General features: G+C 51.6%; 1 protein-coding gene across 1 annotated transcript in view; it reads left to right on the forward strand.

Annotated features, from left to right (window-relative positions):
- LOC102930838 (fer-1-like protein 4) overlaps positions 1 to 26,232 on the forward strand; it is a 108,713-nt gene that overhangs the window by 55,768 nt on the left and 26,713 nt on the right. The window contains exons 26-35 of the mRNA XM_037877122.2: positions 1,372 to 1,545; positions 1,858 to 1,974; positions 3,806 to 3,967; positions 4,475 to 4,643; positions 5,914 to 6,017; positions 22,008 to 22,139; positions 22,830 to 22,878; positions 23,555 to 23,661; positions 24,045 to 24,176; positions 25,841 to 25,951. Of these exons, the coding sequence (XP_037733050.1) occupies positions 1,372 to 1,545; positions 1,858 to 1,974; positions 3,806 to 3,967; positions 4,475 to 4,643; positions 5,914 to 6,017; positions 22,008 to 22,139; positions 22,830 to 22,878; positions 23,555 to 23,661; positions 24,045 to 24,176; positions 25,841 to 25,951 (1,257 nt within the window). The remainder of the gene's footprint in view (positions 1 to 1,371; positions 1,546 to 1,857; positions 1,975 to 3,805; positions 3,968 to 4,474; positions 4,644 to 5,913; positions 6,018 to 22,007; positions 22,140 to 22,829; positions 22,879 to 23,554; positions 23,662 to 24,044; positions 24,177 to 25,840; positions 25,952 to 26,232) is intronic.

A 26,232-nucleotide genomic window follows, 5' to 3' on the forward strand; every position in this document is an offset into this window, starting at 1 on the left:
CATTTTTTTTTATGTAAGAATATACATAGATGCATGCATTGTCTTACACACACGGCTTTAATTCTCAATAGTAGTCACAGGTTTTATTATTTACAGACCATCCTAGATATACAGATAATTTACAAGCAAGGAGACCAGGCCCATACTGTAAATAACTTGAAGTCTCACTCTGGTAGATACAGGGCATGCAATGATTGTTGAAATGCAGGAAGGCAATGCTGCATTGTCAGTGAGAGGAAGGCGTTCCTTGCCTTGTTCTGTATTGCACCCATTTCTGTGGTATCTGGTTACATTTTCCGCAGTTCAGATTGGGCCATTAGCATTGCAGATAAGAAGAGCCAATCCCTATGCTCTCCTGAAGCCCTCACCTATAAAGATAACAAGAGGAAGACTGGGCTGGTCAGCTAAGTGCCTAGGGTTTTATGGTTCTGTCAGCGGAAAGCCCAGGAAGCAGGGCCGGCTCTAGGATTTTTGCCGCCCCAAGCAAAAAAATTATTGGCTGCCCCCGCTTTTTTTTCATGCCCTCCTCCAGCTTCACCCCAACTCTGCCCCTTCCCCAAATCCCCGGCCCCACCTTCTCCCCCGGGCGTGCTGCATTTTCTGCCCCCATTGCTTCCTGCAGTTCCCCGCCCCCTGCAGGCCCCCCGCCCTAGCTCACCTCTGCTCCGCCTGCTCCCCTGAACACCCCGCCGCTCCACTTCTCCCCCCTCCCTCTCAGGCGAGGGAGAGGCAGTGCATTCAGGGGAGCAGGCGGAGCGGAGGTGAGCGGAGGGGGGAGAGCAGGAAGTAACGGGAGGGGGGTAGAGGAACCGCTCCCTGCCCCAGCTCGCCTCCGCTCCACCACCACCGCCTCCCCTGAGCGCCGCCGCTTGGCTTCTCCCTCCCTCCCTCCCAGGCTTGCCGGGCAAAACAGCTGTTTGGCGTGCGGCAAGCCTGGGAGGGAGCGGGGAGAAGCGGAGTGGCGGCGGCGTGCTCAGGGGAGCAGGCGGAGGTGGAGCAGAGGCGAGCTGGGTCGGTGGGGGCACATTTCTAGGGGTGGCATGGCTGGCGCCGGAATGCTGCCCCTAGAAATCTGCCGCCCCAAGCACCTGCTTGTTTTGCTGGTACCTGGAGCTGGCCCTGCCAGGAAGGGAGGTGTGGTTTGAGCCCTTTCTGAATGTACGCCCAGTACTGAGTGCCCTGCCTTGGGCTCCCTGCAGCAGTTTGCTGCAGCAGTGCGTGGTGGTCAGAGATGGAGAGAGAGTCTTTCCAGTGACTTTGCAGAACTTACACCTGGTGGGGATTAAGCCCATTCTGGCATGTCGTACTGGGACCTTAAACGCCGTGAGAATGCTGAGGCAGTATCCAGTGGCTGCTCCTTCTTGTCTGTAGGGTTCTCCAGAATTCCTTGGCCGGGCCTTTGCTACTCCACAGGTGAAGCTGGTGGATGAACCATACTGCAAACCTGCCCTGCAGTTTTTTGACATTTACAAAGGACCCAGAGCAGCAGGGGAATTAATTGCTACCTTTGAGCTGATCGAGCTGGATTACAGTGGCTACTTGGAGGTAACTGGCTTCTCTGGGGTGGCAGTGTGGTAAGAGGTGCATGGCAGCTTGTTCCAGCTGCTTCCTGCTATCTGGGCTGGGCAGATTAACACCTGGGGCATGATGCTGGGCTCCCTGCTCTAGCCACATCCTCAAGCAGAGAGGAGCGCTCTCATCATGGGAGGGCCCCCCACTATCAATGGGCAGCAGTGAAGGAGGAGGACAAAGCTGGAGATGGGAGAGATGGGTGGGTAGGTGGGTGAGGGGGTGTTGTGGGGCAGGGGAGACGAGCTCCTTGATTTCTGTGTGGCCTGGCCATTTCCATCTGTCCAGCCTTCAGTGCCCAAAGACGTGGAACCCAAGGAGCCAGACTTCCTGGAGGACCCCCGTTCTGGACGCTTCATTATCCCAGAGGGAGTCCGGCCCATCCTCAAAGAATTCCGCATAGAGGTACTGTGGCTTTCAGTAGAGTTCTGAGCAGAGTTTCCTCTGACTGGTACCAGTGCGCCGTGACTTTATGGCAGGGGTTGGGGAAGGGACTGACACAATACCTGGGACTCAAACATGTCTGTGCTGCCTCCTCACGCCAGGGACTTTCGCAGGCCAGAAGTGAGTGTGGCTTGGAACTGGGGCGATATCTACCCACCAGCCCTAGATGCTGGGGTGCAATCCAGGCTGGAGAGGGGCTGTCATCACCTGCTCTGCATCCTGGGGTGCCTCACAATGCTTTGCTGCTGTATTTCCCACCCTGGGCTCCTCACAAACAGCCAGAGAGCATGCAGGTCACTTCGAGTGTCTGCGCATAGCAGCAGCCTGCCAACAACAGTCCACCAGCCTTGGTTTCCACTTGCTGGGTGACCCCAACACACTTCCAGTCCTGGACTTTCCCCAAGTGTATGTTCTGCACTCTCCAGCCCTCTCCTCGGCAGTCCAGATATTGGAGGTCCCTTGAGCCTTGTAAGGGGTCAATGTACAACAGTTTGTTACCTTAACTGCAGTTACCAAACAATTTAGTTTAAACACACTACTGGATTAGTTTTGATTAAAGAAGAATAGAACAAGTTTATTTAACTACACGGAGAGAGATTTTAAGTGAGTACAAGTATAAGGCATGGAAGTCAGAAATGTTTACAAAAGACATAAAGATAAAGCATTTTCTAGTCACTAAAACTGAACAAATAGACTTGGTTCAAGGTGAAATCCTTATTACATGTTCTCAGCTTGAAGGCTGGCCAAATTCTGAGGTCGGAATCCCTCCCAAAGTCCAAAGGCTAGTTCCTTGGTCTTCTCAGGTGAGAGAGAGAGAGAGAGAGACAAACCTACCGGGGGTGTTTTTGCCCCTCCCTTCCATACTCTAGTCACCCTTTGCAATGCATTTTCCTGAATGTCACTAGACAAAGTTCCTTCCAGCTATGAGGATGGAGACACAGGGGTCTCATGGGGAAAGAGCTTCCATGTTGTTTGTTAAAATGCAGATCGATTTGTTCCTGCCCCACTTTGCTGCCAAAGACTGGCCATGTGACCAGTGATGGTCAATCATCTTTGACGACACCTGGCTAGAGGTGTCAGCTTGTCCTTTGTCTTCGAGAAACTTGTTTACCCCTCCCCAGGCTTGTCTGGTGAACGCATGTCAGTCACAACTTTAACTTTACATGTCACGTTGCTATATGTGTTTCACCAGTATATTATTGATGAGTGAGTTTAGTTTTCAAATGCTACCTCACAAGATGTATTTTGTATAGAGACGATCGCAGTGGTGTGTAGGGTGTGTATACAGTAGTGTGTTGGGTCACAAGCTCCCATTTCATCCAGCATCTCACCTGGAAAGTGTCCCATGTTGTTTGATTAACTCCCGATCACACTGAACAGAGGAGCCTGGCTGTGAGACAGCGCCGTTAGCTCTCACTCATCTGCCCCCAAATTGCTCTGCCGATTCTGCCCACCTCCACACTGGCACATTCATTTGCTGTTGATGAAGTGTCCAGTGTTTTCCTCCTGGGAGCGTCTGGGTGGGTGAGGAGCAGCCCTCACTCCTGTGTTGGAAAGAGGGGTCTGACTGCCAGGGACGTGGGAAGGGTTAGCAGATGGTGATGCTGGTTACCTGTGGGGATGAGGGACCATCTGGCAGCTGGACAGGGTGTAGTGAGATTAGTACTGGGGTCAGGTGGGTGGATTGGGGGTGATTGCCACTCGTGGGGGTGAGGGATTGGCGGCTGGGAAGGCGTGTGTGAAGAGCGCTGAGTGCCTAGAGCAGCTGACGCACTTGGCTCCTGCTGTTCAGATCCTGTTTTGGGGCCTGCGAGACTTGAAGCGTGTGAACCTGTTTGAGGTAGATCAGCCCCAGGTGATCATCGAATGTGCCGGGAAGAAAGTGGAATCGGAAGTGATTGTGTCATACAAAGAGAACCCCAACTTCAACGAGCTGGTCAAATACATCAACGTGGTAAGTAGGGAGCAGTGCTCACTGCCAGGGCCCGGGCTGCAGTGCTGACACCCCCGCTAGCTCTGGGGTAGGGCTTTAGCGAGGAGGGGAGAGGCAGAGTTTCCAAGGCCTGTGTGTCTGGAGAATGGGCGCATACCTGCAGACTGGGTTCAGCCCTAGCTGGGTTCCCCCTCTGGGGAACTGGGGCCCATTAAAGACCAGCTGCTGATGGGAAAGAACTCTCCATGGCATGAATCAATTCAGCCAGCATCAGGGACTGCCTGCTGGCGAGGCATGGGCAGGGCTCTAGTTCAGAACTGAGGTGCTGGGTCTCAGCACTGGCGCTGTCAGGACCTACCTGCATAGGGCGCATCAGGGCCGCTGTGCTAGGGGCTCACCAGGGTGCAGCTGGTGGGAGCGCGGCCCTTATCTGCCAGCTGGACACGAGTGAGCTATAAGCCAGGCTCTGAGCTGTCTGTGGGACACCCCCCCGCAGCCCTGGTGACAGTATGAGAGGCTCTTTTGCAGGAGCTACCGGAGCAGGTGTACCTGCACCCACCCCTAAGCATCTTTGTGGTGGAGCAGCGAGCTTTTGGGCGTACCGTGCTGGTGGGGACCCACGTGGTGTCCCATATCATGAAATTCTCTCCCAAAGAGCTGGAGGAGCTGGAGGAGGAGGCAGAAAATCCGCCCAAAGGTGAGTTTCCTGGTTTGAACTGCGCTATGCAGCCCCCTCACATGGCAGGGTGGCACTGGGCTTTCCACTGCCAAGTGCTGCAGGGGAGAGCGGGACTGTCCCAGCATGCAGCATGAGTGCAGCGTTTTCTGCAAGGCTGGCATGTCCCCATTGCTCCTCCCTCACAGGGCAGTGGAGCAGAGGTGCGATTAGGCACCCCTCGGCTAATCCAGGCAGGGCAAGCTGGGGCGGAATTCAGGTGTGATGGTCTCAAGTGTCTTGCTGGGAGGCTGTGGACTCTCTGTGGTGCTGGCGTGAAGAGTCTGCAGACTGAATTCCTACAGGGGTAACTCCTCACCCCCTCAGACAAGGCCGTTAACCTGTGGTGGGGCTCAACAAAGTCCCCTTTGGGGCTAGGGATCATGTTGTGGTGTGAAGCAGAGAGGCCTCCTCCTGTGAGCCTCCTAGTGCTTTCCTGCATCTCCCAGGATGGTATTCAGAAAAACCAGTCCCAAGCAGCCTACTGGGGATGAAGTACAGCCTACTGGGTTGTAATGGAGGCCCGTGGGGGCAGGGTCACACAGAGTAACACGGTGTGGTGGGGGGTAATGCCGGCATGCAGTGACCATTGTGATTGTCTAGCCTGACCTGCATAGCACAGGCCAGAGAATCCCGCTCAGTAATGGCATCTCCTGCAGGCAAGTTCCTGCTCTGTTCAGAGGAGTGACCCAATCGTATGGCAAGTTCTCTGTTCCTCTGCACTGACCTAAGCCTACTGCCTGAGTTGTCCAGGGCAGGCTTTATCTCCTTGCTTGGCTGCCTCTGGCTCAGGGCCAGGGAAGTGTCCAGAGCACCTTTTTCCATTTGCTCCTGTGTGTGAGAGCCGTGGGTGGGGTTTAGGGCCCCGAGCAGACCTTTGTTGGCAGATATTCGCTAAGAGTTTCTGGGCCAGACCTCTCATTACCAAGGCCCAAATATGGGGCGCAGTGTGAGGAGCGCCCAGGGAATGCGAAAGGCAGCAGGACCCCACCCTGCTGCATGAATGACTCCTGCAGCTTCATGACGACGCCTTTCTGGTGTAAAATTTCAGACTGAAAGTGCGATGGGGGTAACATAGGTAATTTGGGGATTACAGGAATGGCCTCCCTTGCAGTGAGGTGCACCTGAGAGGTACGTCTGTGCCCTTTGCTCAACAGCCATTTGTAATTGGTGATGAGACCTCTGAAGATTAGACAATGAATGAATGATCTTCTTCCTGTTGGAATTCATAGTCTCCATCTTTCTCGCTCAGCACGGAAAGCCTCTGCTCGACCCAACATCTCCCAGACTGTGATCAACATTGGCCTGACTGCAAGCGAAATGGGCAGCAAAGCAAACCCCCTGAATCTGGTGAAGGTTAGTGCGGTGCCATGTTGACAGTAACCTTCACGTTACTATTTGAATGGAAATGCTGCTTGCCCGAAATACCCTCTCTGGCTTTGACGTGGATCTTATCTCTAGGTCGTACCAAAGAATAGTAACAGTTCAGAAGCGACGGTCACCTTCTCTGTTTCAGTGTCGTCTAGCAGATTATATGGCAGCATAATTCAGTTTCCGGTATAAGCCTGATTTTGATGGACTGCCCCTCTAATTTCCTCACCCCCCGCCCATCGTTTCAGCTTGAAATGGCACTTGGCTGGGCTCTAAGGAGAATATATGTGGAGAGGTGACGTTGAGGTTAATCCGATGAGGGGTTTCTGGGATATGAGACTTGGAAAAAATTAGTTGTATTTCAGTTTCTGAAAAATTCTTCTCGTGTTTATAAAGTCGTAAGTGCCATCTCATTAATGGCTAAGTCTGGAAACTTCTGAGCTGGTCATTCAGTTGCCCTGGATGGGAGGTACCGCAGACAAGCATGGGTGCAACATTTCAGAATCATTTCTGACAGATTCATATACATCTGAGCACTCAGCCAGGTTCCAGCAGAGTTTCTTTGCTTCCCTGGTTGTTATATGAATTGGCTTGGAAAGATGCAGCCTGTGGAAGCTATAAACTCCATCACCATTGCCAGTCTGAATCCGGCTGGTCACAGGCTCCCATAGCTGAACTTGATTTCATCAAGCAGGCTAAATACTCCGCTGTGGAGTGTTTGATTTGAAAATGTGATTTTCACTGACATATTTCACTTCCTATCACACCGATAATTCTTGCAGAGTATAGTTTCTGTATCGGAAGAGAATCTACCCCATGTTGCTACATGTCAGATTAGAGATGCCAAACCAGCGCCCTCACTCCAAACCTCTCTACATTCAGATGTGGGGAGCGGAAGGGAATTGTACAGCTCTGGCCCATATCTCATTAAGACATAAATAACTTTTTACAAGCTTATTAGTTTGTTAAAACAATGCCATTGGAAGGTTTTAATTATAATAAAACAAAAGCTGTTGGAAAACCTAGAAATTCAGTGCTAAGATTCAGGCTGAAAAAGCAAGGCATTGAAGTCAGGAAATTCATAGCTGCGCTTCCACAAACAGCTTTTGCTCTGACCCATATGAATAGCCACCTTCTGCCTATCCACCAGCAGTCTCCCTGCCCCATCTCTTACAGCCATGCGGCACCATGACCTCAGTTACATTCCAATACAAATCAGGGTGCCGGAGCTACTGGAATGATGTCAGGATTGGAGTTACATTGTTCTTTATAGAGCGCCAAAAGTAAACAAGGTGCTTTACAGACAAGGGATTTGGACCCTGCTTTGTACTGAAAATGTCATCAACTACCATACTGTAGAAATCCCCTTCATACATGGCCCTAGGACCCCAAACACAGACCCCCCTTTATTTCAACAAAAATTGCACTGACATGTAGCCTCCATTCTTCCACATCCACCCTTCAAGATGCATCTTGGGCTTGGCTCAGCTGGGAGAATGCATCCTGTTAGAGCACACCTTGACTAACACAATGTATCAGACTGTGTAGATTAGACTTGTGTGTCAAATTGTGTTAGCTGATTGTAGGTTACCAGTTAGTTAACCTGTGTTCTAACTGGATGGCTTTTCCCACTTTAGACAAGCCCCCTGACTGGCCCTTCCAAATATCTGTAACTCTCTGATGTGACTCAGTGGCTGCCACCTAGTGAATGAGAGCACAGGGTCAGAGTTAAGGGTGTTTGGGCAACTTTGCCACTGCATTTCTTGATTTTTCACACTCTTGTTTCAGTAATGACAGCATTCCCGTAAACAAACATTCCTTCCATTGTAGAATTTCAAACCTTGCGGAGGCTTTTGATCACAGTATTTGGAATAACTTCTAGGGCATCTCAGTTCCAATGGGCTGGATTTTCCTGGGCCTTTGTGCGGTAGAATGGAGGTAGCAGGAAGCAATCCAGACCAGTCAGGGGTTGTGTTACTGCCTGTCCTGGAACCCTGAATGCCTTCAAATGTTTGGCTGCTGTAGCTCCCTTGTCTGGGTGCTCCCAGCCAGCAGACAAGCCTGCACTGAATGTCTGTGTGACAAGTCATCCTGGACCAGCAGCTCTGACTCCAGCAGCCTGCTTGCTACACCACAGCCACACTCTGGCGTCCACAAGCCTTGGTTACACCTGGCAAGGTGACCCCTCCCCCCCCCCCCCGCCCCCCGTCCTGAATTTTCCCCAAATCATGTGTTCTTCTTTGAGTGATGGTCCCTATTGTATTCCACTGTGGGTTCTGCAAGAGCAGCATGCCTCCAGAGTCAGAGAATTTGAAAGTAATGTCTGTGGTCCATGCATGCACCCTGGCTCGCCTCGTGCTTCCAACTGAGGTGTGTGACAAAGTTCCTCCTCTGCCTTGGTGGGTCCTGTGCTTATTGGCAGATTTCCTCGCCTCAGAGATTCATGGCAGCTCTCAGTTTGGCCACTTTTGCTAGTGGCTCAAACCTGCCGTTCACTCAGCTAACCTCATCACTGGCCAGCATGGGGAAAGGGAGGAGCACAATCCTTGCAGTCTCTGCTGACCCACTTAGTGGGTCAGGGGATAGGCCAGGGACCTTCCCCTCTGGTGGGACCCACGGTCCAGGTCACCTCCTCTTGTCTCAAATAGGGAGTTGAGGGGGATGGGGGGAACCCGGGCCTGCCCTCTACTCCGGGTTCCAGCCCAGGGCCCTGTGGATTGAAACTGTCTACAGTGTCTCTTGTAACAGCTGCGTGACAGCTACAGCTCCCTGGGCTACTTCCCCATGGCCTCCTCCCAACACCTTCTTTACCCTCACCGCAGGATCATCCTCCTGGTGTCTGATCACGCTTGTAGTCCTCAGTCCTCCAGCAGCATGCCTTCTCACTCCTTGCACACACACATCCCTAACTGATGGGAGGTCCTTTTTAAACCAGGTGTCCTGATTAGTCTGTCTGCCAGAATTGATTCTAGTATGTTCTTAATTGGCTCCAGGGGTTTTAATTAGCTTGCCTGTCTTAATTGGTTCTAGCGGGTTCTTGATTGTTCTGGGGCAGCCCCTGCTCTGGTCACTCAGGGAACAGAAAACTGTTCATCTAGTGGCCAGTATATTTGCCTTCTACCAGACTCCTGTACCCCACTGAATCATAGAACCATAGACTATGAGGGTTGGAAGGGATCTCAGGAGGTCATCTAGTCCAACCCCCTGCTCAAAGCAGGACCAATCCCCAACTAAATCATCCCAGCCAGGGCTTTGTCAAGCCTGACCTTAAAAATATCTAAGGAAGGAGATTCCACCACCTCCCTAGGTAACGCATTCCAGTGCTTCACCACCCTCCTAGTGAAAAAGTTGTTCCTAATATCCAACCTAAACCTCCCCCACTGCAACTTGAGACCATTACTCCTTGTTCTGTCATCAGCTACCACTGAGAACAGTCTAGAGCCATCCTCTTTGGAATCCCCTTTCAGGTAGTTGAAAGCAGCTATCAAATCCCCCCTCATTCTTCTCTTCCGCAGACTAAACAATCCCAGTTCCCTCAGCCTCTCCTCATAAGTCATGTGTTCCAGTCCCCTAATCATTTTTGTTGCCCTCCGCTGGACGTTTTCCAATTTTTCCACATCCTTCTTGCAGGGGCCCAAAACTGGACACAGTACTCCAGATGAGGCCTTACCAATGTTGAATAGAGGGGAACGATCACGTCCCTCGATCCGCTGGCAATGCCCCTACGTATACATCCCAAAATGCCATTGGCCTTCTTGGCAACAAGGGCACACTGTTGACTCATATCCAGCTTCTCGTCCACTGTAACCCCTAGGTCCTTTTCTGCAGATCTGCTGCTGAGCCATTTGATCCCTAGTCTTTAGCGGTGCATGGGGTTCTTCCGTCCTAAGTGCAGGACTCTGCACTTGTCCTTGTTGAACCTCATCAGATTTCTTTTGGCCCTATCCTCTAATTTGTCTAGGGCCCTCTGTATCCTATCTCTACCCTCCAGCATATCTACCTCTCCTCCCAGTTTAGTGTCATCTGCAAACTTGCTGAGGGTGCAATCCACACCATCCTCCAGATCACTTATGAAGATATTGAACAAAACCGGCCCAAGGACCGACCCTTGGGGCACTCCACTTGATACCGGCTGCCAACTAGACATGGAGCCGTTGATCACTACCCGTTGAACCCGACAATCTAGCCAACTTTCTATCCATTCATCCAGCCCATACTTATAGTCCATTCATCCAGCCCATACTTCTTTAACTTGCTGGCAAGAATACTGTGGGAGACCGTGTCAAAAGCTTTGCTAAAGTCAAGGAACAACACGTCCACCGCTTTCCCCTCATCCACAGAGCCAGTTATCTCGTCATAGAAGGCAATTAGATTAGTCAGGCATGACTTGCCCTTGGTGAATCCAGGCTGACTGTTCCTGATCACTTTTCTCTCCTCTAAGTGCTTCAGAATTGATTCCTTAAGGACCTGCTCCATGATTTTTCCAGGGACTGAGGTGAGGCTGACTGGCCTGTAGTTCCCAGGATCCTCCTTCTTCCCTTTTTTAAAGATGGGCACTACATTAGCCTTTTTCCAGTCGTCCGGGACTTCCCCGGATCGCCATGAGTTTTCAAAGATAATGGCTAATGGTTCTGCAATCACATCCGCCAACTCCTTTAGCACTCTCGGACTTGTGCTCGTCCAGCTTTTCTAAATAGTCCTGAACCACTTCTTCCTTCACAGAGGGCTGGCCACCTCCTCTCCATGCTGTGCTGCCCAGTGCAGTAGTCTGGGAGCTGACCTTGTTCGTGAAGACAGAGGCAAAAAAAGCATTGAGTACATTAGCTTTTTCCACATTCTTTGTCACTAGGTTGCCTCCATCATTCAGTAAGGGGCCCACACTTTCCTTGACTTTCTTCTTGTTGCTAACATACCTGAAGAAACCCTTCTTGTTACTCTTAACATCTCTTGCTAGCTGCAACTCCAGGTGTGATTTGGCCTTCCTGATTTCACTCCTGCATCCCCGAGCAATATTTTTATACTCTTCCCTGGTCATTTGTCCAATCTTCCACTTCTTGTAAGCTTCTTTTTTGTGTTTAAGATCAGCAAGGATTTCACTGTTAAGCCAAGCTGGTCGCCTGCCATATTTACTATTCTTTCTACACTGGTCTGGGTCTGTCACAGGTGATAAATGGTGGGGTGGTCTGACCACCTTTTCAGTTCATTTTCAGCACTGCATGGTCTGGGCTGGAACCTCCAGTGTCCTCATCTCTGATGTCATTCTAAATAAACCGTTGTAAATCATTTTATTAATTCTTCTTCGAGCGATTACTCATGTCGATTCCAAGTACGTGTGTGCACACCACATGCACAGTTGTCGGAAGGTTTTCCCCTTAGCGGTACCCATTGGGTCGGCTGTGGAGCCCCCTGGAGTGGCGCCTTCATGGCAGTGTATATAGGTCCCTGCTGACCCACCGCCTCTTCAGTCCCTCTTGCTGCCAATGACGGTCGTTGGAGTAGCTTCTCTCTTGCGAACAGCAAGCAATCCTGTAGCAGACTTTCATTCAGTGTTACCTGTAAATAGTTAAAATCTTATAATTAGTATAAATAGATTGTTAGTTTAGATAAGTTTCAGTTGGGGGTCACCCACCCATCTTGTTTCTCCTCCCGGGAACTGGGGCATGTCTCGGTCTCAGGGTTTCAAGCCATGTGGGTCCTGCCTGAAGCCTATGCCGAAGGGAGACCCACATGACTCCTGTCTGAAGTGCCTGGGAGAGGCACACCAAACAGACAAGTGCAAAATCTACAAAGGCTTCAGACCAAGGACCAAAAAGGAGAGGGACTTCAGGCTGAAACTGCAGCTTGTGGGGTCAGCCCTTTGTCCACAGCCAGCCCAGGTGGCGTCCAACCCCAAGCCCAGCACTTTGGTGCGGCGCGCACCAGTCTTGGTAAGGGAGGCCATGGTGTCAAGAAAGGACTCTGCTCCAAGGACCCCTGGCACCGCCATTCCCCAGTGCCAAAGACCTCCTCCAGTGCAAGTGCCCATCATCGGTCCCATTCGTCGGTGCCACACAAGAAGGAGGAGGAGGACAGAGAGCGCTCTCCCACTAAAGTAGTGGAGCGAGCAGGCACCAGCGGGGTGTGTTCCACATCGGGACACCCGGCTCCGACTCTGCCAGCACCCTGACTCCAGCCTCACGGGGAGGTCTGTTGAGTTCTGTTCTCGTGGACTCCCCGGTGTGGGAGTGTCGGGAGGACGACATAGACCTTCCTTCCGCACTGGACATCTTTGAGGCGGCTAGGGACCTTATAGCGATGACGGCACAGTCCCCAGCACCGGCGCCGCAGAGAGGCGCTGTGCCCTTGAGAGGCAAGCCGACAATAATGTGGCACCGCTCGCCCTCACCTCGGCACCACTCCCCGGCACAGTCTTTGTCTGCACTGCCCTGGTGGCCAAGGTCAGAGTATTCTTCGGAGTCAGAGGCGGAGTCGTACATCTCTAGGTGGAGCCAGCACCTTTCCTGGCACCGTTCCCGGCACCACTCGAGGCAAGAAGAAGGGCAGCCACTACACATGATGTCCTGGCCTCTGCAGTGGCAGTCGCCAGCTCAGTGGCCCTTCTGGACCCCATGGGCCTACCACCAAGCCCAAAGGCTGGGGTCCAGGTCCCTGTCATTGGCTTCAGAGGTTTGGGTCTATCCATCATTGACTTTGGTAGCCCGGGAACCTCCGCGAGGGCAGGCAGGAACCAATGGGTGCACAGGTTGTCACCGAGAACGCTGTGGGACCCGGCACCACACAAGGTGTCTTGACGCAGGGGGATCCCCGTGAACCAGAGGGGCAGGAGGACCCATTGCCCCCGTGGGCATCATCCTTATCCTCCTCAGATGACGCTGTGGTGGGTACCTCCACCACACTGCCTGCCATGGACACCAGGACACACCAGGATCTGCTCAGGAGGGTGGCTCAGAACCTAGACATGCAGGCAGAGGAGGTCTCAGAGGAGACTGATCCCATAAGACATTCTGGTCCCTGAGAGCCCTTCGAGGGTGGCTCTGCCCCTCATTAAAACTATCCAGAACACCACTAAGGTGCTGTGGCAAACACCCGCCTCTATTCCCCCCCATGGCGAAAGGGGTAGAGAGGAGATATTTTGTGCCATCCAAGGGGTATGAGCACTTGTTTACCCACCGTCAGCCGGATACTCTGGTGGTAGAGGCGGCCAACTGGAAAGAAAGACAGGGACAACTGGGGCCGACCCCTACGTCCAAAGAGGCGAAGAAACTGGATCCAGGAATTGTAGCTATAGTGGCTCAGGACTGCCTGCTGGTTGGATACGTGAGGCTGGAGTCCCCCAGTAGAATTCACCTTCCTACCAAAGAGATCCAGCTTCTTCGCCTCTTTGGACGTAGGGGTCGGCCCCAGTTGTCCCTGTCTTTCTTTCCAGTTGGCCGCCTCTACCACCAGAGTACCCGGCTGATGGTGGGTAAACAAGTGCTCATACCCCTTGGATCCTTGACTATTTACTTCACCTAAAACAGCAGGGTCTGGTGGTGGTGTCAATCAAGGTGCACCTGGCTGCGATTTCAGCTTTCTATCCTGGCTCAGCGGGCCGCTCAGTATTCGCTAACACCATGGTTGGCTGCTTCTTCAAAGGGCTAGATAGACTGTACCCACAAGTAGGCAGCTGATTCCCACATGGGATCTCAACCTGATGCTCTCCAGGCTGATGGGCCCTCCCTTCGAGCCCCTAGCAACGTGCTCTCTACTTTACCTTTCTTGGAAGGTGGTGTTCCTAATGGCTATAAAGTCAGCCAGGAGGGTGTCTGAGCTCAGGGCCCTGACATCCGAGCCCCCTTATACCATGCTTTGTAAGGACAAAGTGCAGTTATGACGACACCCAGCGTTCCTCCCTTGGTAGTTTCGCAATTTCACGTGAATCAGGACATCTTTCTGCCGGTGTTCTGCCCTAAGCTGCATGCTAATGACAGGGTGCCCATGCTCTATTCCCTGGATGTCAGACGGGCGTTAGCTTTTTACATTGAGGGGACAAAGCCATTTAGAAAGTCGACACAGTTCTTCATCGTGATTGCTCAGTGAATGAAAGGTCTCCCTGTCTCATCCCAAAGGATCTCGTCATGGATCCCGCTCTGTATCAGGGTGTGCTATGACCTAGCAAAGATACCAGCCACAGCCTTAACAGTGCACTCCACAAGAGTGCAAGCTTCATCTGCAGTGTTCCTGGTGCAGGTCGCTATCCAGGACATCTGCAGGGTGGTGACATGGTTGTCTGTTCACACCTTTACATCGCACTACGCCATCTCTCAGCAGGCTAGAGATGATGCCACGTTTGGTAGAGCCGTGCTACAGTCTGTAACTCGGTGAACTCTGACCCCTCCGGGGGACTGCTTGGTCCATTCCAAGCCCACCCGCTTCCCCTCTGTCAGAGTATCCGGTAAGAAGGAATTGAAGAGCCAGCGAGTCGGCAGGGACCTATATACACCGCCCTGAAGGCACCACTCCAGAGGGCTCCACAGCCCATCTGACTGGTACTGCTAGTGGAAAAATCTCCCGATGACTGTGCACGCGCACACCTACTTGGAATGGACGTGAGCAACGCATCTCAAAGAACAACAGTTACGAAAGGTAGGTAACCGTTTTTTCTTAGATAACTTATAGATTAGTAGTTCTAAGCAGTTTTAATAGTTTTTAGTACTTTTAGAGTAGATTAAGGGGTTCCCCCGCCCCCTGTATCCCAGCGGGTATCGGACTATGTCCTGAACTCTCGGGTTCAAACTCTGTGCCTCCTGCCTGCGACCCTTCTCGGTCAGAGACGACTATCAACGCTGCCTCTACTGCCTGGGAGAAGCTCACATTGCAGCTTGGTGCAGGATCTATTAGTCCCTCCCCAGCTGTACCTGAGAAGGGCGGGCACTTTGCCTCCATAAATATCTCATAGAGACGGCCATGAGACCCCAATCAGACCCAGGCCCCTGAACAATGTCCCTCCCTCTCCCCGCGTACACTGGCCTGAATCAGCAAGGAGTGCTCCTCCTGCTACAAAGTCCAACTTCAGTGCTGGAGAATCCATCCCTACAGACCCCGTGGCAGCATTCGGAAGCATTCCCCATAAGCATGGGACTAAGTCTTCCCTTTCAAAAAATGAGACGCTCCATCCACCAGCTCTGCCCGTGAGGACTTAGTACGTCCTAAGTCCCTTAGGCATGAGAAGAAAGCCTAGAAGCACTGGGTTCCACTGGCTCCAGACTGGGCTCTGTTGGTACCACTGTCACTGGCTCCTCACAAGACCCATGACCCTCCAGCACCGGTGAGGACCGACCACCGCTGGATACCATCTTTGGCACCAAAGGCCCAAACAGAAAGAGAATCTCTCTGACACCTGGGAGATCCAGATCCGTGGCTGTGCTACAAGACTTTTTGACTCTCCCAGATCCAGAATCCCCCTCTCCGTCAGGGCCTTCAGTCTCCAGGGACCTCATATCTCCTCTGAATGAACCCCGGCAGTGTGGAGCTTATTGCCCCTCCATACACAGCATATGCCTCTCCAGCGGCACTGACAGTACCATCGCTGGAGCCCGAACCTGCATTTTCTTCCTCAAGAGATTCAGATCCACTGGAAGAACCACCTCTCCGGTACCACTCCTATCCTTTTCCCAGGAGACCTGCATGATCCTGGGAGCAATGTGCCCCAGGAGCCATTGGTATCCCATACCATGGGGACTCTACGACCACCCTTTTATCCCTTCTCCTGGCCATATTGGAGACCATGGGAACAGTACTTTCCTTCAGAGTCCGTCCTCTCCAACAGGGGGTCACTACCTGCTTCCCCTCCAAGAGAACCACTGAACTTGCCCCCGATCTGATGACAGCAGAAATACTGTGCTCCAGTTCTGGCAGTTCCACCGGAACCGACTAGATTTACATAATCGTCACCAGACGAAGCAGTGACCTCAGTATCCCCTCAGGATGACCTTAAACAATCTCATGACCGGCTTCACAGAGTTGCCTGGGAACTTCAGATCCCATTAGAAGAAATCCAAGACTCTCAGCACAAGCTCTTGTATATCCTCCCTGCCTTGGCACCTATGAGAATTGCCCTGTCGGTCAATGAGGCCATACTAAGACAGTGCAGCATACCCTCACCTTCTGTGCTCCTACCCCCAAAGGTGTGGAGAGACTCTATTATGTGCCAGCCAAGGGCTCAGAATTTCAATTCTCACACCCAGCTCCCAATTTGCTGGTAGTCAGGCTGCTTCAGAGAGATCCAAGCAGCAACATCCTTGATCTATGCCAACAGCTGAAGAGGGGAAAGGCTTAGACCTACTGGGAAGGAAGGTTTCCTCCTCCCCTGGTTTACAATTCTGGATAGCCAGTTATCAAGCCCTATTGGCTAAATAAGACTTCCTTAACTATCCTAAGTTCGAGGAATTCATCAACAGTCTTCAACAGCAGGACTGGGCCCATTTCCAAGCTCTTATTGAGGAAGATAAACTAATAGCCAGAACTGCCCTCCAGTATGCAGTTGATTCGGCCGATACTACCAGTAGGCCATGGCTACAGTCATTGTCACTTGAAGGGAGTCCTGAATTCATGCCTCCAGATTCCCCAGGGAGGTCCGGAACATCATTGAGGACCTCCCCGTCAATGAATTACACCTATTCAGTGAGAAGACAGATGAGTCCCTACATACCCTAAAGGACTCTAGGGCCACCCTTTGATCTCTGGGCATCTACACATATGCCTCTCAGAGGAAGTTTCAACATCAGTCAACCACTCAATGGTAAAGGTATCAACACTTTTATCATCAGAGAACATACAAACCACCACATAAATAGCAAAAGGTTGAAAGATCTCAATTTCCCATGCCTCCTGCACCAGCCTTGACATCTCAATCCCAACCCTCGATCTCTTTTTGATATGAGCTCAAGAGCCGTGAACCACTGAGCCTAACACCTCATGACCCCACTACTCCATTCGGGGTTCACCTAGTACTCTTTTTTGACACTTGGAGTGTGATAACAGTGCTGAACGTCATCCCCTGTGGCCATACGATTGAGTTTGTAATGCTACCTCCTCTAAAACCTCCCTACCCAGCCCCTTCAGGGGCCACTCTCATGACAGCAACCTCACTCAGGAGGTGAGTTCCTTACTGCAGCAAGGAGCAACAGAGCACATTCCTCGACAATACCGGAGCACAGGTTTTTACTTGATCTACTTCCTGATACCCAAGAAGAAGGGAGAGTGGAGACCAGTCCGTGGCCTCTGTCACCTCAACTGCTTCATCCACAATCTCAAATTTTGCATGGTCACATTGGCAGTGATAATTCCATCATTAGAAAAAGGCACGTGGTTCACCGCTCTCGATATGAATGATGCCTGCTTTCACATTGATATTCATCCTGCCAACAGACATTTTCTCAGATTTATGGTGGGATTGCACCATTTCCAATACTCCAAACTACCCTTCCAGTACTACCCTTCAGGATAGCTACCACCCCCAGGGAATTTACCAAGGTCTTTTCAGTGGTAGCTGCTCATGTCAGAGCTTGTTTTTCCATACCTCAACAACTGGCTCCTCGCCACCAGATCCCGCCAAGAGGCATACACATCAACGTCTATGATGCTCCACCTCCTTTCCTCCCTGGGAGTCAGTGTAAACATCGAAAAAATCTGTGCTCACCCCCCTTTGGACTTAATCAGAGCAACCTTGAACTCTGTCACCGCAAAGGCGTATTTGTCCACAGACAGGTTCCAGACTACGACCAAGATCATAGCTCACATAATGAGCAATCCTCAAGTAAAAGCCAAGACATGTCTGTCCCTACTCAGCCACATGGGCTCCTGCACCTATGTCATTCCATTTATGAGACTCCACCTTCAGTGTCTTCAAGCATGTCTATGGTCGGTGTACTCACCGATCTGCCACCCCTTGAACCTTCTGCTCAGGGTCCCTGCCAAGGTTCTGTCTTCCCTCCTATGGTGGACAAATCCTTATCACATATGAATAGGTGTCCCCTTCATTCCCTCTTCTCCGGAGAAGACTATCATTACCGACACGTCCCTCATAGGCTGGGGAGTTCGTATGGGTAACAACACGACACATGGGTTAGAATGCACATTAATGTTCTGAAACTTCAGGTAGTAAGAATTGCATGTGAATTCTTTTCTTCCATTCATCCGCTTTCACCATGTCCTGATAATGTCAGATAACACTACAATTGTATTCTGCAGCAACAAGCAAGGGGGAGCAAAATCTGCCTCCCTGTGCACAGAAGCAGTTGGCCTCAGGAACTGGTGCCTCAGCAGTCAGATCACCCTATCTGCAGCCTACCTTCTTAAGAAACAGAATGTGCTCAGAGACTCCCACAGCAGACCCTTTGTGATCAGTCAGGAGTGGGAGCTCCATGGCGGGTGCTACGTGACATTTTCACGCAATGGGAAACCCCAGCCAGAGATCGATTCGCTTCTCAGACTCCCACCAAGTGCACCACATACTGCTCCAGAGGAGCCCTTGGTTATCACTCCCAGGGCAATGCTCTCCTTCTCTCCTGGTAGGGCCAGCTCAGTCTGCTTTCCTCCTGCTACAACTCCTGCTACCATGGGTGCTGCACAAGATCCAACAAGACAGGGTGATGGTCATCCTGATTGTCCCCTTCTCGCCCAGACAGATCTGGTTCCCCAACCTCTTGTGCATGTCGGCTCACCCACCGATTACCATTCCAACATTCCCTGAGCTCCTGACCCAGTGCAATCGCACAATCAAACACCCCGATCCACAACTGCTCCACTGCAGGGCATGGTATTTGGAGGGGCATCATCTCTAGAACATGCATGCTCCTCAGCCGTGCAGGACATCCTCTCTAATAGCAGAAAGGACTCTAGTAGAAAATGTTACCTAGCTAAATGGAGATGATTCTCTTCCTGGACCCAGTGAAGAGGTGTGTCACCAGACACTGCAGACATTCCCGTCATCTTAGACTATATCCTGTCTTTAAAGACATCAGGTTTATCCGTCAGCTCTCTAGGAGTCCACCTAGCAGCCAGCAGTGCATTCCATCCTCCTACTAAGGGCCACTCTGTTTTTGCATACCCACTAACCAATCGACTCTGGAAAGGCCTCCTATGAACCTTTCCATCTTCTCAAAAGATCACAGCCCAGTGGGACTTGAACCTTGTTCTCTTGGTTCTAACAAGCCCCCCTTCCAGCCTTTAGCCACTTGTTCCATGTCCCTTTTATCCATGAAAGTCACCTTCCTTGTGGTCATCATTTCAGCAAGAAGGGGCGGTGAACTCAGAGCCGTGATGGCAGACCCTCCATTCCCTGTGTTCCACAAAGATAGTTTCCTTACACCTATACCCCAAATTTATCCCTACAGTAGTTTCAGAGTTTCAATCAATCCATTCACTTGCCTGCTGCCCCCGGGCACTCCCCGCAGGCGATTTACAATGGCCCAGGGCCCTAGCAACACAGCGGAGCTGAGCAGTGTCTGCCTGCTCACTCCACGTGTCTGCTGGCCCCTCCCTGCGGCCCCAGGTTGGGGCTGTGCCTCCACATGCTGCCCCCACCCCGAGTGCCCCTGTGGCCAATGGGAAGCTGCGGGGGCAGTGCCTGGGGGCAGCAGCGTGCGGCGGCCCCCTGGTCTGCCCCACCTTGGAGCCCAGGTAAGCTCCACACCCCCTGCCCCCCCTCCCAGAGCCTGCCCCCCCTCTTCCCAACCCCCCTCCTGCCTCCGACCCCCCTCCCAGAGCCTGCACTCCCTCCCAGAGCCTGCAACCCCACCCCCTCCTCCTGCACCCCTGCCCCAGCTTAGAGCCTGCACCCAGCACCCTAACTCCCTCCCAGAGCCTGCACCCCAATCCCCTGCCCCAGACCTTCTCCCCCATCCAAACTCCCTCCCAGAGTAGGGTGACCAGATAGCAACTGTGAAGAAATGGGACGGGGGTGGGGGGTAATAAGCACCTATACAAGAAAAAGTCCCAAAAAACGGGACTGTCCCTATAAAAATGGGACATCTGGTCACCCTGCCCCAGAGGCTTAGGCAGATGGGGGGGGGCAGATTTTGGGCGGGGGGGGGGGCAGAGTTTGGGCGGCATGACTGACATTATTGGTCTGCTGGGAGAATTTGAGGACTAGCACTGCCCCTAAGGTAAATTGCGTTTGAGACCCCTGCTCTACATGCTGATCAATCTTATACTTCTATAATCCTACAATTTAACTCTATTTAGCATACAATGATTATATATAACATAACATGTTAGTGAATCATAGACTATGAGGGTTGGAAGGGACCTCAGGAGGTCATCTAGTCCAACCCCCTGCTCAAAGCAAGACCAATCCCCAACTAAATCATCCCAGCCAGGGCTTTGTCAAGCCTGACCTTAAAAACTTCCAAGGAAGGAGATTTCACCACTTCCTGAGGTAACGCATTCCAGTGCTTCACCACCCTCCTAGTGAAAAAGTTGTTCCTAATATCCAACCTAAACCTCCCCCACTGCAACTTGAGACCATTACTCCTTGTTCTGTCATCTGCTACCACTGAGAACAGTCTAGAACCATCCTCTTTGGATCCACCTTTCAGGTAGTTAAAAGCAGCTATCAAATCCCCCCTCATTCTTCTCTTCCGCAGACTAAACAATCCTAGTTCCCTCAGCCTCTCCTCATAAGTCATGTGTTCCAGTCCCCTCATCATTTTTGTTGCCCTCCGCTGGACTCTTTCCAATTTTTCCACATCCTTCTTGTAGGGGCCCAAAACTGGACACAGTACTCCAGATGAGGCCTCACCAATGTCGAATAGTGGGGAACGATCATGTCCCTCGATCTGCTGGCAATGCCCCTACTTATACAGCCCAAAATGCCGTTAGCCTTCTTGGCAACAAGGGCACACTGTTGACTCATATCCAGCTTCTCGTCCACTGTAACCCCTAGGTCCTTTTCTGCAGAACTGCTGCCTAGCCATTCGGTCCCTAGTCTGTAGCGGTGCATGGGACTCTTCCGTCCTAAGTGCAGGATTCTGCACTTGTCTTTGTTGAACCTCATCAGATTTCTTTTGGCCCAGTCCTCTAATTTGTCTAACCACAAAATAAATTAACAATAAACTAAAATCATTGGCTACAGGCTGCTGTCGGGGCACTGGCTCTGCCTTCCTGATTCTGTGCCCCGTCTCAACCAAGGAGCAGGTTAGACCAGCCTGGAGGCTGCTCTAGCTTCCATCCGTTGACAACGGTCCGAAGGGGCCACCTGCCAGCTGGGAATAGCTGGAGCACAGTTGTGGGTCAGAGGCTGCTGGGGACTCCCTGAGGCTAGACGTATCCCCAGCAAGGGAGTTAGGGCTGAATGCCGTCCCCACACCACGAAGGACAGAGCAGGCCAGAGAACCTAGTCCAATCTCCTTGTGACTTGGGGTTTGTGTTTGTAAATGACGTGATCGGGAAGAGCATTACTTTCACTCAGCAGCCTTAGCTGGTGTCTGACGGAAAGGTTTTGTTGATTGAATATTTAATCTGAAAGAGTGCACTGGGGAATGAATGGTACATCCATAAAGGGCCCGTCCTAGAAAGGTCTAATTCTCTGTCCCCCAGGTGCAGATAGCCTTCATCCATGGTCACCCTGCGCAGCACCTGGAGGGCTCTCGTGTCAAACTGGTGTACCTACTTTAATGGACTCTCTTCCGCATAGCTCCTGCCTGTTCGCTGTGTGCTGTTATCCTGCACTTGCTGAGAGAGCCAGGAGCTCTGGCATCGCTAATACCTTGGATTGTCTTTCTGGTGGGAATAGTGCGGCTTTGGTAGAAATGCACAAAACCTGAGCCACAGGTAGCCACGTGTTGTTGTGGTCTTTGGGAAAGCTGAGCCCCTGGGGTGGTGCGGGACAAAGCCTCTCTAATATCAGGCACCAATACAGTCCACTACATATGACTCACAGAAACCCGTGCTTGGCCCTTTCCTGATTCTCAGCCCTTTGTTATGTGTTCTTAGGCTCCTCTGAAGAAAATTCCTATCAATAAACTCATAAAGAAGGAGGATGAGTTTGAGGAGGAAAAGCCAGAGTTGGAAGAACTGGATTGGTGGTCTAAGTACTATGAGTCCTTAAAGGAAATGAGCAACCAGGTAATGGTCTGTCACTTCAGTTCCTTTGTCCCTTATTGGCATGACAGCCACAAGATGAGTGGGAATTAAATATCGCAGTACTTGTGTGGATCCAGCCCCTCAGCTCTGGCCCTGGTCTCAGCATTTCATTGCTGGTTTGCAAAGGCAGCTCCCAGCTCAGTATGCTGAGAATCCCCTACTCACCCTGTGGACACCTAGCTCAGGGCTGAGAGTTCGGCTGGGTGGCCGGGTGCCCAGGGGTTGGTGCCGCAGTGCTGAGCGAAGCGGCACCTAGGTACCTTCTGAATTTGGCCCGAAGTGCCTATGTCACTCTTGAAAATGGGATTTGGGCTCCAAAGTCGTGTGTGTGTGGGGGGTGTTACACATGGCTTCACTTGTCCTGGGCAGTCACACTGCAGTAATGGGGATCTTACTGCTCCTTCCTAGCCATCCTCCAATCGGCCCCAAGAGAATCAGAAGTGTCTCTGAGGTTCTTTTTCTACAGTCTGCCTCGTTGTTCACTGGGCAGCTTTGGGTCATGAGCTGAACCCAGCAGCACGTAACTACCGTGCTGTGCCCCCCCCCCCCATAGCGTTAATCAATCTGGTAATCCCGGGTAATAATGTTATCAGGGGAGGGGCCACTCTGGCATGAAATGGGCTAGGAGCATTCGCTGGCTGAGCAATGTGGTAACGTGTGTGTGTGTTTCAGTGCCATAGTGACGAGGAGGATGGGGACAACGACGACCCGAATGAGGCAGGTGAGTTCTCAGACCAGCCAGGCAAACACAGGCTTTGCTGGCTTTTCCAAATCCTGACCTGACGTCAGAGGCCCCTGCACATGCTGGTGCTATATTTCAGACAGCTGTCCACTTGGAAGCAGAGTACAGCCCCCAAGCTGATAGCACTGGGGGCTGGAGAGATTGATGCTGGGCAGTTTCCCTGGCTCACACAGATTGTGCCCCTCAGTCTGATAAAACAGTGCTTTTCGTCAACAGATCTCCAACTGCTTCAGAATCTCTTTGTTTGTTTTACTATACCCAAGCCCTGGCACAGACCCTCCCCTGCCCAGCCACTGTCATCTCTCCTAGTCTTATGCCAGACACACCATTTGGACAGTAGGCAAATAGCCATTCGCTCTGCTTTCTGTACCAAGTCCTCAGTGACTTTCTGTCTCCTTTGTTGCTGGCCTCTGTGCTGTGCAAATGCCCCATGTTCTTCCATGAAGGTAAATAGTGGAAATGCTTTTCAAGGACAGTTCTTACAAGACATTGATTGTCACGTTGCACAATGATATTTTATCGTGTTTTCAAGCGACTGTCTGAAAGCAAAAACTATTGCTGAGATTATGTCATGGAGTGACATACAAATCAGAGAGAAAAATACCTTGTTTGGAGAAGTCAGGACATTTAGTGATCTTGTTAATGCCCTTTGTAGATGGAGGGAACTTAAATGCGGACTCTATTGATGTGGAAGCGGAAAATGGAGTGATGGTGGAAGCTGAGCCAGTGCGGCCCAAAAGGAAACTCATAGCTACGCTGCAGGTGAGTCTCCGAGGGTGACTGATCTGCTCTGTCTCAGCTTATTCCCTCCTGCTCCTTCTTCCTTACGTCCCCCCAGTTGTGACAGCACAGATCCTAAAGGGGAAAAGCGAATCAGAATGCTGACCCTCAGCCCTGCCATCTGTTTGCATGCACAACTCCCTTTACCTTTGATGGGGATTCCACCGGAACAAAGTGCCTGGTCCGGCTCGGTGCTGAGTGCCCTCATCTCCCTTGGACACGGTCCGAAATGTCATAGAACCAGGGCGGGAATGGGCCATGTGGTCAATGGGGGAAATCATCCTTAGATCACATTAACTCTTTCCTTCCCTTTGGGGAGACTGAGCTGGAAGGAAAGAGCCTAAATAACTTGCAGTTTATTTCAGATCTACAACTCAGAGCTGGAAAACGAGTTTGATAATTTTGAAGACTGGCTGTATATCTTTCCACTTCATCGGGGGAAGGCGGATGAGGATGAGGACGGAAATGAGGATGAGAACTTTGTGGGGAAGTATAAGGTACTGTGTCATTTGAGTGCCATTCATGTTATGCATGACAGCAATGCATGAAAGAGGGGAAAGCAATTTGCAGCGTAAGAACATTTTGGAACATTTTTATCCTTTTATCCTTCACTAAGAAAAGAACTGGGACACTAAATTCCTTCATTATAGCGTGTAGTCAGGAGGAATGCCTTGTAGCATAAAGTCTCCTGCATGAAATTCTCATGGCAGATCTGCACTGCAGAAGTTTCATGCCATTCCTTGGGCACCATGGAACCGAAATAAGCAGTAGCCCCTAGGGCAGTGGTCCCCAAACTGTGGGGCATGCCCCCCTAGTGGAGCACGGAGGAACGTTCGGAGGGGCATGCAGCGGGACCAGGGCCAGCCCCCACAGGGGGTGGGGAGGGAGCGCCACATAGTTCTGCTCTGCCCCCAGCTCCACTCCATCTCCGTCCCCAGCCCCAGCTCCGTCCCCAGCTCCATTCTGGCCCCAGCCCCAGCGCCAATCCACCCAGCTCCAGCTCCACTCCGTCCCCAGCCCCAGCTCCAATCCACCCAGGCCAGCTCTGCTGTCATTCGCCTTCAGCCCAAGCTCCTCTGCTGAGCCAGCTGTGCAGTAATGGGGGGAAGGGGGGGGCGCAGACAGATTCTGTTACTGCTGGGGGAGGGGGCGTGACAGGAGAAGTTTGTGTACCGCTGCGCTACTAGGAGATGCATGAGGCTTAACCACAGACCACAGTGGCTCTGCCCACCTCTCCAGTGTCTCTGAGCTCACAAAACCTCCTCTCCCTGACATTTGGGGCCTGCCAGCTTTAGTTTAAGGTCTGTTTGATGCAGTATTTAGCTGTATTTAGTGTTCTGTTACTGCTGAGTGTTTATTGTCTGCCTCTGGTGAAATTTAACCTGGATCATGCCTGGATGGTGCCGCCCTAAAGATGGCTTAAATAATGTGCATCAAAGTAGTTGGAGGGGAGGGCATGGGTCTGCTGTGTTGTGTTGACACCCCGGGCTATGAATTAGCAGGTAATCCTCAGTGCTGGCCTGTGTGGACATATGTTCTGTTACCCTCCTCCCTCTGATTGATTGTTTGTTACACTTGTGTCACTAGTCTTTAGATGGGAAGCTGTCTGGGGTAGGGACTCTATACAGGTCTTGGCTGGCACCTCTGCATGCTACCATGACACATGATTAGTTATAATTTGTACTATTACTTTGGAAGTCCTTCCTTCAGCAAAGGCCTTTTCCACTCATCCATGGTCTCCTGAAGTGTCTGCTCCCGAGACTGACTTCAGAGGAGTGATTAGGAGGTAACTGTGAATAGCCTGGCTCCCTGCCCTCCTCTGCAGGCCAGCCCCAGGTTGTCATGGGATGGGGGTAAGTTCCCTGCAGAGTAGCCTGTCTCTTAGGAAAGAAGATCAAGTCTGCTGACCTGAGTGTGTGAGAGAGGCCCTGGCTGTCTCTTTGGGAACATAGCACGTTGTGTAACGCTATCTCGAGAAGCCAGGGGCTATCTGGCCTGGTACAGGGCACAGACACACATGTAATCTGCCAGTTTCAATTTGACAAAATTGAGGCGGTGCTACGGATCAAATCCTGGGCATTACAATTTGCTTGAAATATTTTCTGTAGAAGGGTATTGATCCCCACAATGTTGCTGTTCCTGTTCAATGTCTCCACTGCAGGGTTCATTCTTTGTTTATCCTGCTGAGGAGGCAGGTACAGAGCACAAGATCTCACAGGGTGTTCCCAGAAACAGACCCATCAAGGCGCTTGTCCGAGTTTATATTGTTAAGGTAAGTGACTGCATTGAGTCCTGGAGACCTTGTCCAGATCAGCAGCTAGAGAATCCCTGGCCATCCCACAGCCTGTATTCATGGAACCAGCAAAACTGAGACTGGAGAAGCCCTTGCTATTGGGTCCCAACTAGTCGCTTCATTTCCAGCCAGCCGTTTGGCCCATAGCAGCATTGGTCCCCACAGGATCTTTTCTAGAGCTTTGTCCAGTTTAGAGTCAAGTGTCTGAAGTGCTGGGGTTTCCACCGTCCTCCCTAGGGAGACAATCTGCCCACTCCCGA

The sequence above is a fragment of the Chelonia mydas genome, chromosome 13, assembly GCF_015237465.2.
Source record: "Chelonia mydas isolate rCheMyd1 chromosome 13, rCheMyd1.pri.v2, whole genome shotgun sequence".
In the NCBI taxonomy this organism is placed as follows: domain Eukaryota; kingdom Metazoa; phylum Chordata; order Testudines; family Cheloniidae; genus Chelonia; species Chelonia mydas.